Here is a 16,208-nt window from a genome sequence, read left to right as displayed (position 1 = left end):
ATTTCATTAGGGAAATAATGGTAAGAAACGCCTCGTGGAACTTTCACAGGGCTTTTAACTATTCGTTTCAATCCTATACAAAGACACAGAATAATTGAAATTGTGGATGTTAAATTTATACTCATTTATGCAGATTGGCAAGTGGGACCTCATCCCCTCTGCGGTGCTAATTGGTACCGCAGAGTTGGTTCCTGAACTTCAGTCCAGCTTCCTGTCATTGAGTCAGACAGACAAAATGTCACACCTCTATAGCGTGGAGTTGGAATAATCACACATTTATGTAAGACTCCAGCCCAATGCTTCACTGATGGCGTTAGCATTTTATAAACCCTGTATGTGAACTTCGCACTTTATTGCATGGATTCCACTTTTGGATTGGATGGATGACAACATCAGTTCTGATGATCTAAAGGCCTGCTTGCGTTTTTGGCTGACTGTTTTTTTTTCTTCCACCTCCCTAATGTTTGTTTGTTTGTTGGTCTGTAGCCAGCTGAGCTGAATCTCCTAGTGTGTGTTTATTGTGTACATTTTGAACAGCTATAGTCTGTGCTGATTGAATACAGTCATAGCATGCTTATATGCAAAATCATAGTGTGCTTAAAACAGAATGACTAACAACTGCAGACAATGTTCTGCACCACTGGAAATGATGGACCAGCTACCGTTAGCATAGCAAAGCTTTTGAATAGAACCTGAATGAATCAAACCAGCAGAAATCGGTCACACATATTAGTACATGTGTAAATGTCAGAAGCCACGTGTGACCATACCATTTACCCTTTGAGTTAGAGGTGAGGAAACATTTCAGGTCACAGAAGCTTTGATTTCTGAAGAACGATTCGTTTAAAACAAAAGCACTAAAACTAGCATTTCATTGCTCAGCCCTGAAAATTGCACCTTCTGCTGTAAAGGCACAAAAATAGTCCCTCGTTGGCACGTGGGCCTGCACGTGAGACGCTCACGTGCCAACGAGCAAAACAACAACAAAGTCTGTTCCACCAATCAGATCGCTGCTGTAGTTCTCCCGTCTCCGGTCCGCCTCGCTCTCCGCCGCTGGCTTCGGCTCCCTCTGAACGGCGCGTGCGAGGCCCAGTCGCGGGAACATGCCGGAGGGTCCGCCCGGAGCTCCGGAGGTGACCCGCAAAAGAGGCGCCCAGCCCGAAAATGCTGCGGAGAGAAAGAAGACCTGCTGGGGCATCCTGACCAGCCAAGGTCGGTACCGTGGACTCTTACCGAGTTTTGTCTTTGCGCTGTGCAGGTTGTTTCATCCGCATCGTCACGTGCCACTTCGCTGGAATCAGTCATGGGCAGCGGAGTAACTGCAGCTGACTTTAAGGTTCATTCTTTAGTCACAACATTTTAATTGGAGAGTCTGCCATGAACAGACGCAAATCCAGACAGGCAAAAAATAACCAATGTACAGTAACATATAGCAGGTAGATGGGCATCATCATCAGAGTCATCCTCCTGCCTGTGAAGGGGTGAATCACCATGTCATAGAGCCCCTCTGGCCTTCAACGCCTCGTAACGACAGTGAACTTCTGCTTCAGGTGGATGGAGACATGAGAACGAGTCAAATGCTCCTTAAACCTGTTGTCACAGACACTGGTCTGACATAATGTGGGCGTGGTGATTATTAGTACGTCTTTAAGGAGTCTACTTGGGATTGAGTCGAAGAGACGTGTTGAGAGTTCGGAAGAGTTAAGTTACAGCTGTGACTTAGTCAGTGGCTACGGAGCTGAAAACAAGCCTGCTCTGGTTTTGATGTGGTTCTAGCAGCACAAAGGTCTAGTAATAAACTGTCTTTGATGATCCATATATCACCGTTGATTAAGGCGACTGCTCTGTAGCTCCATGACGATGAGGCAGAAATGGTGAATCATCTGCTTAAATCACATAAACATCTGCTGCAGCGCAGGTTGTTTCCAGTTCCCAATGTCTGTTATGGTCAATTCAACAGTTATTATAATACTTTAACAGAAGAACTGTTAAAAGATCAACTTCAGCCCCATAAATCCTGATGATTAAAGCAGTGAGTGGGTTCATCCACAGAAACATAGAATATAATAATGTAATAGTGAGACAATACTCAGGTAAGGCTGGAGGAACAGATGACGTGTCGTGGGCTGTGATAGTGAATGTTTGCAGGAGGCCTGTATCCAGCAGGGACACATGGCTGCCCATCAGTCAGTCAACAGACTGATCGGCTCTGCTGAGCTGGACCTGAACCGAGCTTCAGGTTGAGCCGCTGCCGGTGACAGAAGCCTGTTTATATCCTGCTAGCTCGCTGAGCTAACCTTAGCTGGCTATTTTGGTATTTGCCATGTGCTAATCCACGGTTAAACAGAGCATGTCTGGACAAGGAGGAGGCCGTTCGATCGTGTACCGGTACCAGTGGCTGGACGTGCCGTGGGGGGATGGAGACCTAGGTAGGTCCACATTAGACTGTGTTCTGAGCTAAAGTGGCTGCTGCTGGAACAGCTGCGAGTCTCCGGCCCTAAATATAAGTGGAGCAGCTGAAGGACGGTGGCAGCGTCAGATCACTGTCTCACTGATTTATTCATTGGCTTCTAGGACGGATGTCTCCATTTTATACTGCCCTCACCCATAGTCTGAGGACCTTGCTGCTCATCAGTCGTCCAGTGTGTGTTCCACTGTTGGATGGTGTCCTGTGATTAACATTGATGGTCAGCTTTTCTCATCTGACCAGAGAACAGTGCTCATTTTGCCACTCCTTTTATAACTTCAGCTTCTTTTACTTATTTGACCAACTCATCTCATCCTGGTGCTCAGATAGTTTATAAATTCAATTATTAATTATCATTGTAGCTTTTTTTGAGGACACATGTGACATTGCTACATCCACGTTTGGACTAAATGCAGGAAAAAAGCCATTTTATATTATAGAATCTTGCTATCACTGCCTCAAGTACATGTTCCTGTTGGATTATGGTATTCTGAAACCTTGTGGAGACCGTGTTTGAAAATGTATTATGATATATGCACTATTTATACCAGGCACAGTAAATCATGCCTGTTTTTACCCAAGAACAAGATTGATAATGAACAACTGCCCTAAAATGTTTCCTTCCCCAGTGCACTGTGGTGGAGGCCATCTTTGTCTCCCTGACTCTGACCCTCCTCAAACCTTCATTTAGATTTGATTTGATTAGGGTTTCTGGACTTAAGACACTCTTCCTCATCTTCTGGTTCTCCAACTGCCTCATTCACATCACCATTCTGTGATCTTATAGATTTATTCTTATCTCTAACATGCAACCAAACATGATACCCACCACGCCTTTAGTCTCCTAACTTAGTTGTGTTTGTAAGCTTTGCACACGCTGAACATCTAATCTGCAGAATATGAGCTGATATATGTGTAACAGAAGGTCTGCTTCATGTGTAGGGTCCTGGGCTGATCGCTCCCCGCTCCACGAGGCAGCTTCTCAGGGTCGACTGCTTGTGTTACGCACGCTGCTGGCCCAGGTAACACGCCCACGCTAGCTCGTCACACCCTCAGACTTCCTGCCTCCATTGATCCCCTCCTGGCTTTGATCCTCGGGTCGTCCATGAAGACAGTTTAATTGCACTGACTGTCTGTTTTCAGGGCTACCAAGCCAACATCGTGACCATTGACCATGTGACCCCTCTCCATGAGGCCTGCCTGTCAGGACATGTAGCCTGTGTCAGAGCACTGATTCATGCCGGTGCTAATGTAAGCGTCCTCACACCAGCATGCGTGCAGTGGCGGTTGTTGTGTGTGGGTCACGTGTGCGTGTTTGCATGTGTAGGTGAACGCCGCCACCATCGACGGGGTCACTCCTCTGTACAACTGCTGCGCTTCGGGCAGCGCAAGCTGTGCCGAGCTGCTGCTGCAGAACGGAGCGCGCACACAAACGGCACAGCTCCACTTCCCCTCAGCTCTTCATGAGGCCTGCAGGAGAGGTAGGTGTGTGCAGCCGTCTGAGGCCGAGCAGCCGGGGATCCCGGTGGACGTTCACCACGTTTCTTCCCTGTGTGCGAGCAGGACATAGCCGCTGTGTGGAGGCCCTGCTGTCCCATGGAGCAGATCCAGACTATCAGGTGCCCCACTTGGGCTCTCCTCTCTACGTGGCCTGTCTGAACCAACACACTGCCTGCTCACGGATTCTGCTGCAGAGAGGTGAGTACTCTTTCTATTTGTAGCGTGACAAAGTACTAAACGGTTCTTGTTCGTGAGCCAAGATGCAGTTTACCTGGTGAGTCACTGTGTGATGTGGTTCGCTGACCTGTTTTTGTGGCTGTGGTACAAAAACAAAGTTCCGGACGGATCTGAACGAGCACTAACCCACAGAAACTAAACTCACTGCAGCTGAGATACGCAGCCTCTCAGGTTTGTTTGCTTGCTGTTCTCTGTCACATGACTTAGTGGCTCTGCATGTGTGTTTACTTCAGGGTAATGGTTTTGAGGATCCAGATTGGAAGTTAGTTGTTATGAATGAACGACAGTGGGTCCTTTACTTGGCTCTTTCCTGCCTCACCTCCTCCAGGAGCCAGTGTTAATGTGGGCAGAGGCGGCGACAGCCCGCTGCATGCAGCTGTCAGACAGGACCGAGCCGAGCAGGTGGCGGCGCTACTGGATTACGGCGCCGATGTGAACCTCAGAGATGGTGACAACCAGCGACCTGTGGAGCTGGCGCCACCGGGAGGAAAGACACGGCAGCTACTGCTGGCATTCGAAGGTAACGCTCTGACCCGTCCTGCAGCCGTTGATCCAGGCTGAGGTGAATGTCAGCAGCTTGCTCTCCTTCCCTCTAGGTTCTCCAAGAACTCTCTGCCAGTTGTGTCGTCTCCAGATCCGGAGTCTGATTGGCCGATCCAGACTGAAGCAGCTCCCCCTCCTCCCTCTCCCTCCCTTGCTCACTCACTACCTGCAGCACAGCTGGATGACAGCTGGACAGTAAAGTCCAACTATACAAACATGCATGTTAAAGATATTTCACATTAACTTATCCTCGTGCTTTACTCCATGGCTATGTTTAAACTATAGTAATGATTGACTCTATTAAACTGTACTCTGATATGATTTACCAGATCACTGTCTTTGTGATGCCATGACTGTATGTCTTATTTCTTGCTTGCTAAAATTATACGTGCAAGTACTGAAGGACAATTTCAGGTTTTTGTATTGTCATTTAATGTTTTTTTTTCACTACATGTAAAAGGAAAACACTGTGTTTTGCATCACCAGATTTTGCAGCCTTTTATGTTTTGCATCTTGAGTCTTAACACTGTTTATTGTACGACCAGTGAATAAATTCTGAAACTGAAAGCTCAGTTTGTGGAGAAATTAGCTATTATCTACAAGTCAGGTTATCATTTAATTTCTTTTTAACGGCTACTGAAATTCTTTGCCAAAAATACTTTGACTTGTGGCCTGGGGAAGAACTTTACTTAATTACTTAATAACAATGAAGTAAATTTTGAAGCATGTACTTGTAGAAGGTTAGGGAAATAATTGGTATCCTTGCAATTTGTACCTGACTGTTTTATTTTTGTATTTTTATTGCTGACTAATAGTTTATAGCGGTGATTCCAACAAGTGCCATGAGGAGTCATCAGGTGTCCGTGTAGTGACAGACACCACCGCCAGTGGGCGCTGCGGCGCTAAACTACACAGACGAAACGCCGCCGCAGGTAATAGAGATGGATAAACATTTGAAAAGTAGTAAATCTGACCTGTTTACTTGCTAAAGGCTAGACTTTAATTATATTTCAATAAATACACTTGTTGTTTTTTTTTGTTTGGCGGTGTGCCTTGACATTCTTTTAATATCTACCTCAGCTCAAAACGGGTGGGAAACTGGTTTCTAGTACAAACTATTCGGAAATAATTTACAAGAAGCTTTATGTATCAACATGAGTCTGTGCGTTAACGCTAAAAGGTAACTAAGGACGTGTACAAAATGTAATGTTATCAAAATGTTAGTAACTATTCTGTGAAGAACCACGTTGTTAATATTCATGTGGTGAAGCCTTTAGTTTTTACATCATCCACTGTGATCAAAGCTTTCACATCTTCAGACCACGCAGAGACTCCACGTACATTTGAGCTTGTGAGTCTTTAAGCGCTTTGACGCACAGGTGTGTCCATGCATTGTGTCATAATAGTAAGCGCTAACCACACGTCAGCAGGAGAAGCACGCGCTCCAATTGTTTCTCCCCACACCCAGTACGCCTGCGGGGACAGTCGGGTTCTGTGCGGTGCTCCGAGCCACGCACGGACGAACACGGGCCCCAAATTACCCAATTCACGCGCCACGCGACGCTGTTCCTGGAGCGCAGAGCGGCGCAGCAGCGGTGAGCAGCAGCGGCTTCGGGGCCAGGAAGCCGTCGACACAGGCGACGACCGGGAGACTGAGCGTCACTTGAGCGGGGAGTCGCCGGAGCACCTGTGCCCGAGCTCCCACCTGCCTCGTAGCAACCGCGGAGCCGGTGTCGCCGGCAGTCACCGCCAGCAACGCCGCGCTGCTAGCAGCTAGCTTAGCTTAGCTGTCCGACAACATGCGATTGAAAGTGGGATTCATTCTGCGGAGTCTGCTGGTCATCGGGACGTTTTTGGGCTTGGTGGTGCTCTGGTCCTCTTTGTCACCGAAGACCGACGACGAACCTCCCTTTGGGAAGCGGGTGAGCGAGCAAGGCTGGGTTCAAGGGTTCGGGGGGGAAGTACCGTAGGTGTTAGCATAACAGGACGGAAGCTAGTTAGCCCGAGCATCAGCCAAAGGAGAGAACGCCTAATGGGAGCGTTCTATAACGAACACGGTCCCATTTAGATTGGACTTTACTGCACGGCTCGTTGTCATGGAAACCGGTTCCTGCAAGAACGGTCCTATGTGCTGAATGCTCGCATAGGGACGTTCTGCTTTGTTCACGTGTAGCGCTAAACGGATGCAGGATACACATCCGCATGTGTCACCATGTTCCTCTGAGGCGGAACCGTCTCCACCGGCGTTTGTACCTGATCACTGCAGCCGCTGAGGCTGGAGAAGTCATAATTGTGGACATCGTTGTCATGGAAACAGCTGCACAGGTTGATAAGCATGAAAAGGATAAAACCTTTCTGTAGGACAAACACATCAATAATGTCTGAGTCTGCTTCTGGTTTCATTGCTGTATAGAAATAATTAATTATTGGAATTAACGCCACACAAAGTTAATGTAAGTAAGTTTGGGTGGTCGACCTGCTTCACAGTCTCAGAGCAAACGTTCTCAGTAGTTCGATGTCTCGTCAGATGTTGTTTCTGCACAACATTAAGGAGCCATTTGTTACCATTGCTTTATCGGCGGCTTCAGGTCACACACATTCTTTGGTCCTGTAAAAGGCTCTGACTGGCACCTGGACTGATGTTTGACGTCAGACTTTGGGTGTGGTATAAAGTGTTTATCAAGATGTAGCAGGACAGGCCTTTAGTGAAACTGGAGCTCCAGTATATTCTATAAGAACGTAGCTGGATGCTGTGGTTATAGTTAATGTGCAGTGACAATCCAAGCCAAGCAGTTTGCTCTAGTTACAGCTCACAGAATCCACACAGAAAGTTGTGCTGTAGCTCTGGCAGTTGTTTGGTGTCTGTTCACTGACTAAAGCATGTGGGGACTTAAAGGAGAGTGTGTTGGACACATGGAGCTTTTAATCCGCTGCCTACTTCTCTCCAGGTTGTTGCTTCTATTACTCAACCCAAACAATAAATGTAACTGATTATATGGCATTTATTCACAGCTCACTGTGCCCTGACATAATACCAGAATGCTTAAAGGTTTAATGATGAGCCATTGGTGTGTGACTACATGCAGGAGGAAGGTTTGCCGCCCATCGGAGGCCCAGCGGACCAGTTCAAGCCTGTGATGCCCTGGCCTCATGTAGAGGGAGTGGAGGTCGATCTCAACTCCATTAGAGTCAAACATGGTGAGTCATTCTCTAGACTAGACTGAAACAGGTCATATGCCATGCAACAGACTCCTTTGTATGAATTCTACCAAGAATTATTAGTTATTTTTCAAATTCAAAGACTGGTTTTAAAGATTGTCTAAAATTTTTGTTATTTATATTTGGTGTGGAGTTGAGCTTTTGAGTCAGGGAACAGTATGTCCTATTGTGGAAAACACATTTTCTGCTGAACACAGGCTATAAAGCATCAGGTAGTGTTTTATTATTACGCACGTGTTCAGTTTTTTTTCACCTTTGGGTTTTTGGTTCTCGTGTCCAGGAGTCGCCAACCCTCCCCAGAACCCTGACGCACAGCCCAACCAGAACCAGGTGATCCAGCAGCAGTACATCACATTCCGGCCCCAGACGCATGTCTACAACAGCCCCGTGCTGAAGAAAGGTGTGCTAGGAAATTTCGAGCCCAAAGAACCTGAGCCTCATGGGATCCCTGGCGGGCCTGGAGAGGGTGGCAAGCCTCTAGTCCTGGGCTCAGAATACAAAGACGCCGTCCAGGCGTCAATCAAAGAGTTTGGCTTCAACATGGTGGCGAGCGACATGATCTCACTGGACAGAAGCATCAGTGACATACGACATGAAGAGTAAGTCAGTGATCTTTAATACTAATTCACTAACATCCTCCTCATGTGTGTGTCAAACAAAACAACTCAGGCCGCTTACCTGATGATCAACTTGTAAAGAAGAAAGGTACGATAACACACACCCAGTGAACAATCAGCGTTCAACCTGTTTGACGGCTGCAGGTTGTGACGGTTGGTCCAGTTGTTCATGTCAACTTGTCAACATGTCACGCTTCACATTTTGACTCATTGATCCCATTAGTGTTTTAGGAAACTCTGACCTAATGCAACATGTCTTTAATGGTATCTTTAGAAATGTACTTCGCACCCTCCACATACACCAGCTGAGCCTCTTCTATGCTAGATAAGCATCAAGCTGCGTTTTAATCTACACCATAATAAGTCCTGTCATTCATGTATTATTGCTGTTCAGTGTACTTAAGGGTGGGTCTGTACATGTGGCACTAACCTGTGTGTGTGTTAGAAAGATCACATGTTTAGCCCTGTGTAAGTCCTTGTCCCAGTCTATGCATAGTCAGTTCCAAATGGGAATTATTAAGTATATGAAACTTAAGGCAGCACTGTTCAAAAAAAACAAAATATTTGACTACATATTTTATATTATTTGAAGAAAATCTAATACACAATTAACTTATCTACGACGTTCATGAAAAGTAGTAACAGAAATTTGAACTGAAAAAGGACATTTGTGACAGATACGTTCCTCACCGTGCATTAATCACAAAACAAAACTCAGAGTCATAAACCAGCAGCCTGTTTTTCAGACTTCTGTTTAAGATTTGTTTTTGCGATGTTACTGAGGTTGAGCAAGTCTAGTTATGAATCTGTAACAAATGACCAATCAGGCCTTTATGGTTGGTTTGTGTGGAAGCCACAGCCTGTTGGAACTGGCCAGACTGGATTTTTAGGACACACTGGCATTTATTGAGACAACATTAAAGTTCTGTCAGCAGAATATACAGTGTTGATCAATACAAAGACAAAGCCATCACCCACATAACAAAACACAAAGCTCCATTACAGAGCACGATCCTCAGACGCAACCCTCTCTTGTTGCTGTTTCCCACCTGTACAGGTGTAAGTACTGGCATTATGACGACCGCCTGCTCACCTCCAGCGTGATTATCGTCTTTCACAACGAAGGCTGGTCCACGCTGATGAGAACGGTCCACAGCGTCATCAAGAGGACCCCCAGACAATACTTGGCTGAGATAGTCATGATCGACGACTTCAGCAACAAAGGTATGTGGTAGGTGAGTGTGCTGCTCCAGGCCCGGTGTTGGCGCCTCGTGTACTGAACCTTCTTCTGTTCAGTTCATTTGAAGGATCGTTTGGAGGAGTACATCAAGCAGTGGAACGGTCTGGTTAAAGTCTTCAGAAATGAAAAGAGGGAGGGGCTGATCCAGGCCAGAAGTATAGGAGCCAAGAAGGCCACCAAAGGACAGGTCTTACCTACAGCTACAGCTGTTCACTGTTAGCAGCAGCCCAGGAACTCAAACGTCTGACAGCTTGCCTGTGTTTCCAGGTCTTAATCTACCTGGATGCTCATTGTGAGGTTGGAGTCAACTGGTACGCTCCACTGATTGCTCCCATTGCAAAAGACAGGTAACCCAGCCCCACGCGCACACACCTGTTCATGACTACTACCATCAGTTACTCTGTCCATGACTTTCAGGTCATTAGTAGACTGTTCCAGTAGCAGATGAAGGATGCTGTGTTACCACTTCCTTAAACATGTTTTTATTGTTTTTGTTTTCTATTATTTCATTATCTACATATTTAACTGTCCTTAGATGCAGCACATCTGATCTGTTCAGACAGCTGGTCGTTGGATGTTCCCGAAAGCACAACTGACACTTGGCACATATCAGTCACTTTCAACTTTATAATCTTGCATCAGCATGTTTCCTGGTGGGAACGGTGCTTTCAGAGTCACATCCAGGGTTAGTTGACGGCCACAGCGACTAATCTGGCGTTTGCCGCGTTCTCCCACAGTTTGTTGCAGCATTGACGTCTTTCTGTCACCAGTAGCTTTCTCTGTAAAGAACAGGTTTGTGCAGCACGTGACTACAGTTTTCTCCCATCTGAGTAGTGGGATCAATGCAGACTCACCATGGCTGCCTCTGATTAATTGTCTTGGTAGGTTTCCTGTTGTGCCTTTGTCTTTACAGTTTCAGAAGGTAGTTTGCGATGTCGTTTCAGTGCTGCTGAACCAGGCGCCTGAATCAGTGTACCAGGCAAACTGTCTGCTGTGTTCCTCGGACTTGAGTGAAGGGCTGAATACAAAATACATATTAGACTAATCAGATATTTATTTGTAAAAGAAATAATTTAAAGGTTTATGCACATGCTTTTTTTATACTAAATAATGCTAAAATTGTACTTTGATGGTTGATGTGTCTAACTTTTAATTTCAAAAAGCCACAGGATACAGCATCCCTTCATCATGGCTAAATCTAACAGTGCCTTGACGGCCCGTTAACAGCCCATTAATGGCCAAAACAACACCGGGCGGTGAATGGACCTCATGGTTCTAGCTGAAGAGTGTGACACTGTAGAGGACCTGAGCCCACACAGAACCCTGTAACACGGCAGTAGCTGCTTACCTCTCTGTGTTGCTGGAGCATGTTGCTGTATGTGATAGACAGCTATGCTGCAGCTCCACTCTGTCCAATTGTAGGGTCGGAAATACAGTTTAGGCATTCTGTGTTTGTCGGGGCAGACAGATGGAGCAGGTTCTGTGAGTGGTTGGATAGACGTAGTAAAGTATGAACCAGAGAGTCATAGAAATGTACCAGAATGCCCAGAAAAGGGATTTTTGCATGTCTCATAGAGCCCCAGCTGTAATCTGCATATTTGAGCATCATGTTAACTTGGTTCACATCCTGTTCACACTTTGTTGTATCTACCTTGTAATGAATAGCTTCCAACTCAACACAACCCAGACAAATGCTTGTGTGTGTTTGTTTGTGTGTGTGTGTAGGACAGTATGTACGGTCCCGCTGATAGACTATATAGATGGTAATGAGTACACTATGGAGCCGCAGCAGGGTGGAGATGAGGACGGCCTGGCTAGGGGAGCGTGGGACTGGAGCCTGCTCTGGAAGAGGGTACCACTTAGTCAGAGAGAGAAGGCCAAGAGAAAACATACCACTCAGCCCTACCGGTACCAGTGCACACTCCACAGCCAGCATGCTAACGCTCATCCCTGTTCTGTTTGTGTCTCCCATCCCCTCCTCCTCCTGTCCCATGTCTGTCCTGGCTCTGTCTGTGTTTGCCACCTTCCTGTCCTCCCTGTATCTCGTATGCATGACCCCCACCACCATGTCAGAAAGGTGTGTACAGTGCCTCTGATCGACTCCATCCACGGCCAGAAGTTTATCATGGAGCCCCAGGGTGGAGGAGACAAGGACGGCTTTGCTAGAGGAGCCTGGGACTGGAGCATGCTCTGGAAGAGAGTTCCTCTGGGACAGAGAGAGAAAAAACTCAGAAAAACTATTACTGAGCCATATAGGTACCAAACAACGAGTCAGACACACTCTAATACAATGTTCTGATTGAGACCACCTGGAGAGAGGCTAGTCCACTGTAATGTGTAATATGACTACTCTAAGTCATACTAACAAACTAAACCGAACTGTTGCTGTCAGCTCACTGCCTCTGTTCTCTCGTGTCTCTGTTCTGGCTCTGCACCACAGTGGGATTTGGGATTTACTCTTTTCAGTGTCCTTTTCCTTTTGAGGGTATGTATGAACCTGTGTTTTCTCTTACGTCCAGTTGAACTCCAGAAACATTATAAGGCAGTGACACACAGCTAAAGTGCCTGGAGCTTTTGGTACATGTACTGGAACTTCTGGTGTGAACTGGCTTCGATCTGGGGCATCATCACCTCCACCTTTCCCTACTCACAGTTTCATTTGTGTGTGTTTATCGTTTTGCTTTCACTAATTTCTTCTTGTGTTCATGCATCTGTCAGTCTTCTTTGTGCTCTCACAGTCTTTGAATGATGAATGATGATATCTCATCCTCCTGCTTCCTTTGCAGGTCTCCAGCCATGGCAGGTGGTCTCTTTGCTATTGAGAGAGAGTTCTTCTTTGAGTTGGGTCTTTATGATCCAGGACTGCAAATATGGGGAGGAGAGAATTTTGAAATATCCTACAAGGTGGAGACTTGATCATTTACACACACTGACACTGAATAAGGCTGTATGGTGCTATTTTGTGTGTGTGTGTGTGTGTGTGTGTGTGTGTGTGTGTGTGTGTGTGTGTGTGTGTGTGTGTGTGTGTGTGTGTGTGTGTGTGTGTGTGTGTGTGTGTGTGTGTGTGTGTGTGTGTGTGTGTGTGTGTGTGTGTGTGTGTGTGTGTGTGTAGATCTGGCAGTGCGGGGGTCAGCTGCTCTTCGTACCCTGCTCTCGGGTTGGTCACATCTACAGACTTCAGGGATGGCAGGGCAACCCTCCACCTGCACATGTTGGCTCCTCACCCACTCTGAAGGTAGACCTGACCTCCTCCATGATCTAGCTCTTTTCAAGGCATTTTCTTATTTGTTGCTTTGGAATGTTAGTTAAATGACATAATGTACAGAAAATACCTCAGTCTGCATATGTGGTCCAGTGTGTATCGCACTTAGGACGAACTACGGTCCATGTTATACCGCATGACTTTAGAATCAGTCCTCTGTGATGTTAAAAATGTTATAAATGTGCTTAACCCACATGTTCCTGGCCAATGATCTTTCTATTACCCAGGACTCATCAGCTTGTTTAACACTTGTGTATGTCCAGAACTATGTCCGGGTGGTGGAGGTGTGGTGGGACGATTACAAGGACTACTTTTATGCCAGTCGTCCTGAAACGCTGACGTTAGCTTATGGAGACATCAGTGAGCTGAAACGCTTCAGGTAGAACACACTTAACATGTCTGCACAGTATTACTGTATCTGTCCACAGAACTATCATGCATTGGCAGATGATCCCATTATATATTCATATGCATCATAAACCCACAGCCTGGTCATACAGTGAATGCTGGGGCCAGCTGACCTCAAATAATAATGGCTTATTAGCTCACTGTTTGCTGCTTCCACCTTCTGCTAGGGAGGAACATCGATGCAAAAGCTTCAAATGGTTCATGGAGGAGATAGCGTACGACATCCCCATGCACTACCCCCTGCCTCCTAAAAATGTGGAATGGGGAGAGGTGAGCTCACATGCACAAAGCATGTCTACAGAGTGGCTATGTGTAAACTGTACCTTGAGCCTATGTCTTGTGTTCTGTGTGTGTGTGTAGATCCGTGGCTTTGAGACCAGTTACTGCATTGACAGTATGGGACACACCAATGGAGGAAATGTGGAGATAGGGCCATGCCACAGGATGGGCGGGAACCAGGTAAGTAGGCGATGTCCAGCACATGCTGAGTCTTCACTATGAACAGAGACATAGTTAATCAGTTTAACTAAGGTAAGAAAGTCTCCACCAACTCCTCATTGAGCCTGTGTGTGTTTGTAGCTGTTTCGCATCAATGAAGCCAACCAGCTGATGCAGTACGACCAGTGCTTAACCAGAGGGAGCGATAACTCTGCAGTCATCGTCACACACTGTAACCAGAATGAGCACACGGAGTGGAAGTACTTCAAGGTGAGAAACCTCAGACTAGACAAAACAGCTTAGTGTAATAGTGTGATGATAACGTTCTCCCTGTTTCTCTGCATTCAGGATCTTCATCGCTTCACTCATGTGCCCACAGGTAACTGTCTGCACCATGTTTTCAAATTAAGCTGTTAATGCTGCACGCAAACCTGCCAGACAGTGAAGTCTCCATAGAGGAGCCCAGCTGTCAAATGGCATGACTATAAAAAGCAGACACAGACAACATCGAATGTGGTAGAAACACACCACACAGACTACAGCTACTATGTCTGACTTGCAACTGTGTGAGAGGAACGACATCCTGTGTTTGACAAGCTGTGTGCAGAACCAGACCTGTCCTGACTGCAGATCCAAACCCCCTCCAGAAGTTAGGGCTCTGTCACTAATGCTGTGTGTGTTATCTCACCAGGGAAATGTTTGGACCGCTCAGACCTGCTGCACAAAGTGTTCATATCAGACTGTGATGTCAGTAAAACTACTCAGAAATGGGAGATGAACAACATCGTGGCTGTATAAACTCTGGACAAATGACACCAGTGACCGCTGTGAGGCGACGGTGGAGGAACCACGGTTCACGGCTCATCGTCCATATGAACACTCCTACTGACTGACTAATGTTGAACTGGCGAATCTTTCTTTAAGACATGCTCTTTTTTTTTGGGTCTTTTCTAAACTACTTCATTGATTGATCAACTCAAACTGATCAACGGTTGGCTTTTCCATCAAACTGTTCACTCAGCAAAGAGTTCTGTTGTTTCTGGAGCTCTATCGTACATTAATGTGTTGAACCTGAGGGAGTAATTGTACATATTGAGGCTGTTTTCCTCTGACGTCTCGCTGGGTGGGAGCTTTGCCAGGAGGATGAAGTCCATCTGCTCTGTTCGTTTGTTTCAAGTCTTCTAGACAAACGTGATTTTATCAAGCTTCTAATCTGTCCTCAGACTGTGTGCGTGTAAGGTCCTGCTGTGTTCATCTTGCAAGGTTGATGTCAGCAAACAGGTGGTGAGACGTGTTTGACCCTAAGATGTGCCTCCACATTATCACCACCTGGTCTGTTTAGGAAATATTCTCCATGTCTATAGGACCTGCAGGTCAGAGCACATGTTGGCTTTTCAAAGCCATCCAGAACAGGATGTGGTAGGAAAACCGCTGTTTAACACACAAGCTCATCTGAACACTTGTCTGAGCAGAGAGAACGAGTGTCCTTCATACTCCTCCTTTTGTTGGACACTGACATACTCCACCTTTTTACATCATTTTAACACTCCGGACTCCTGGAAGTTGCTTTGGTTGAAGGAATACACAGAATGACTGACTACACAGAGTCTGAATAAACTACCCATTCAGCCTCACCCAGCACTGATTAACTGTGCCATGTGTGAACGCAAGAACTCGTGTCTTAGATTTTAGTTTGCGTGTCTGTTCATTTCTGCTGAGACACTGTGTGACATGACTGACAGGAAGTGAAAAGCCTGCCTTACTGACAGCGTGAGGGAACTCGGTAGCTGACCAATCGACTGTGACTTTGTAGCTCCCTGTCTGGGCTGTGGGTGGGAGGGTGAACGACAAATGAAGAATATGTGAGCGGGAGGGGTTTGGTTATGGACGATCATGTATGCAACATTTTGTACAATGTAAATACATTTCTTTCTAAACACAATCATGATGAATTTTGTGAAGGGCCATGAATGGTGTAAATATCTTAACTTATAACAGAGATTTAATATGGGATGAATGGTGGGTGATAGAGGAAATAAAAGACCAGATTTTTACTATGCTTACTGTCATCTTTAAAGTTTGATTTGTGCATATAACATTACTAAGAAGAAGATGATGATGAATCGAAACAGACACAGGAAAACAACCGAACTCCACGGAAACACCTGAATGACGCTGGAATCGAACCCTAGGCCATGGATGCATAAATGACAATGATATACAGGAGTTGATAACTAAAGTCAACAACCCTCTGTTCATAAACTGAACGACAAGACA

The 16,208-nt window shown here is 46.0% G+C and overlaps 2 protein-coding genes across 3 annotated transcripts; both read left to right on the top strand.

The window, feature by feature from the left end:
• Positions 1-387: 387 nt before the first annotated feature.
• Positions 388-5,332, top strand: LOC114851921 (ankyrin repeat and SOCS box protein 5-like). Its single transcript, XM_029143815.3, has 7 exons — positions 388-1,212; positions 3,410-3,489; positions 3,611-3,718; positions 3,795-3,948; positions 4,031-4,165; positions 4,533-4,724; positions 4,801-5,332. The coding sequence occupies exons 1-7, from the start codon at positions 1,104-1,106 to the stop codon at positions 4,944-4,946; spliced, it is 924 nt and encodes a 307-aa protein (XP_028999648.1). The 5' UTR covers positions 388-1,103; the 3' UTR covers positions 4,947-5,332.
• A 760-nt stretch (positions 5,333-6,092) lies between these two features.
• On the top strand, positions 6,093-15,985 carry galnt7 (UDP-N-acetyl-alpha-D-galactosamine: polypeptide N-acetylgalactosaminyltransferase 7). 2 transcript variants are annotated; one of them, XM_029143293.3, is made up of 15 exons: positions 6,093-6,669; positions 7,834-7,945; positions 8,247-8,565; positions 9,641-9,807; positions 9,880-10,010; positions 10,091-10,170; positions 11,549-11,731; positions 12,610-12,727; positions 12,936-13,058; positions 13,349-13,464; positions 13,661-13,763; positions 13,854-13,952; positions 14,073-14,201; positions 14,280-14,310; positions 14,623-15,985. In XM_029143293.3, exons 1-15 carry the CDS (start codon positions 6,547-6,549, stop codon positions 14,727-14,729), a joined length of 1,941 nt encoding a protein of 646 aa, XP_028999126.1. In that variant the 5' UTR covers positions 6,093-6,546; the 3' UTR covers positions 14,730-15,985. The 2 variants fall into 2 exon arrangements, with proteins under 2 accessions (XP_028999126.1, XP_028999114.1); XM_029143281.3 differs by lacking the exon at positions 11,549-11,731 and adding an exon at positions 11,897-12,079 and having other exon boundaries at positions 6,097-6,669.
• Positions 15,986-16,208: the final 223 nt, after the last annotated feature.

The sequence above is a fragment of the Betta splendens genome, chromosome 1 (genome assembly GCF_900634795.4).
Source record: "Betta splendens chromosome 1, fBetSpl5.4, whole genome shotgun sequence".
Lineage (NCBI taxonomy): Eukaryota > Metazoa > Chordata > Actinopteri > Anabantiformes > Osphronemidae > Betta > Betta splendens.
Note: the sequence above shows the minus strand (reverse complement) of the source record. Positions and strands in the feature narration are given on the sequence as shown.

Excerpts from the sequence above, each read along its gene's own strand:
- LOC114851921 (XM_029143815.3), top strand. The coding sequence starts at position 1,104 with ATGCCGGAGGGTCCGCCCGGAGCTCCGGAGGTGACCCGCAAAAGAGGC. Across the intron at positions 4,166-4,532 it reads ACGGATTCTGCTGCAGAGAG|GAGCCAGTGTTAATGTGGGC; the intron begins GTGAGTACTCTT and ends CACCTCCTCCAG. Across the intron at positions 4,725-4,800 it reads GCTACTGCTGGCATTCGAAG|GTTCTCCAAGAACTCTCTGC; the intron begins GTAACGCTCTGA and ends CCTTCCCTCTAG.
- galnt7 (XM_029143293.3), top strand. The coding sequence starts at position 6,547 with ATGCGATTGAAAGTGGGATTCATTCTGCGGAGTCTGCTGGTCATCGGG. Across the intron at positions 6,670-7,833 it reads AACCTCCCTTTGGGAAGCGG|GAGGAAGGTTTGCCGCCCAT; the intron begins GTGAGCGAGCAA and ends GACTACATGCAG. Across the intron at positions 13,764-13,853 it reads AAAATGTGGAATGGGGAGAG|ATCCGTGGCTTTGAGACCAG; the intron begins GTGAGCTCACAT and ends GTGTGTGTGTAG.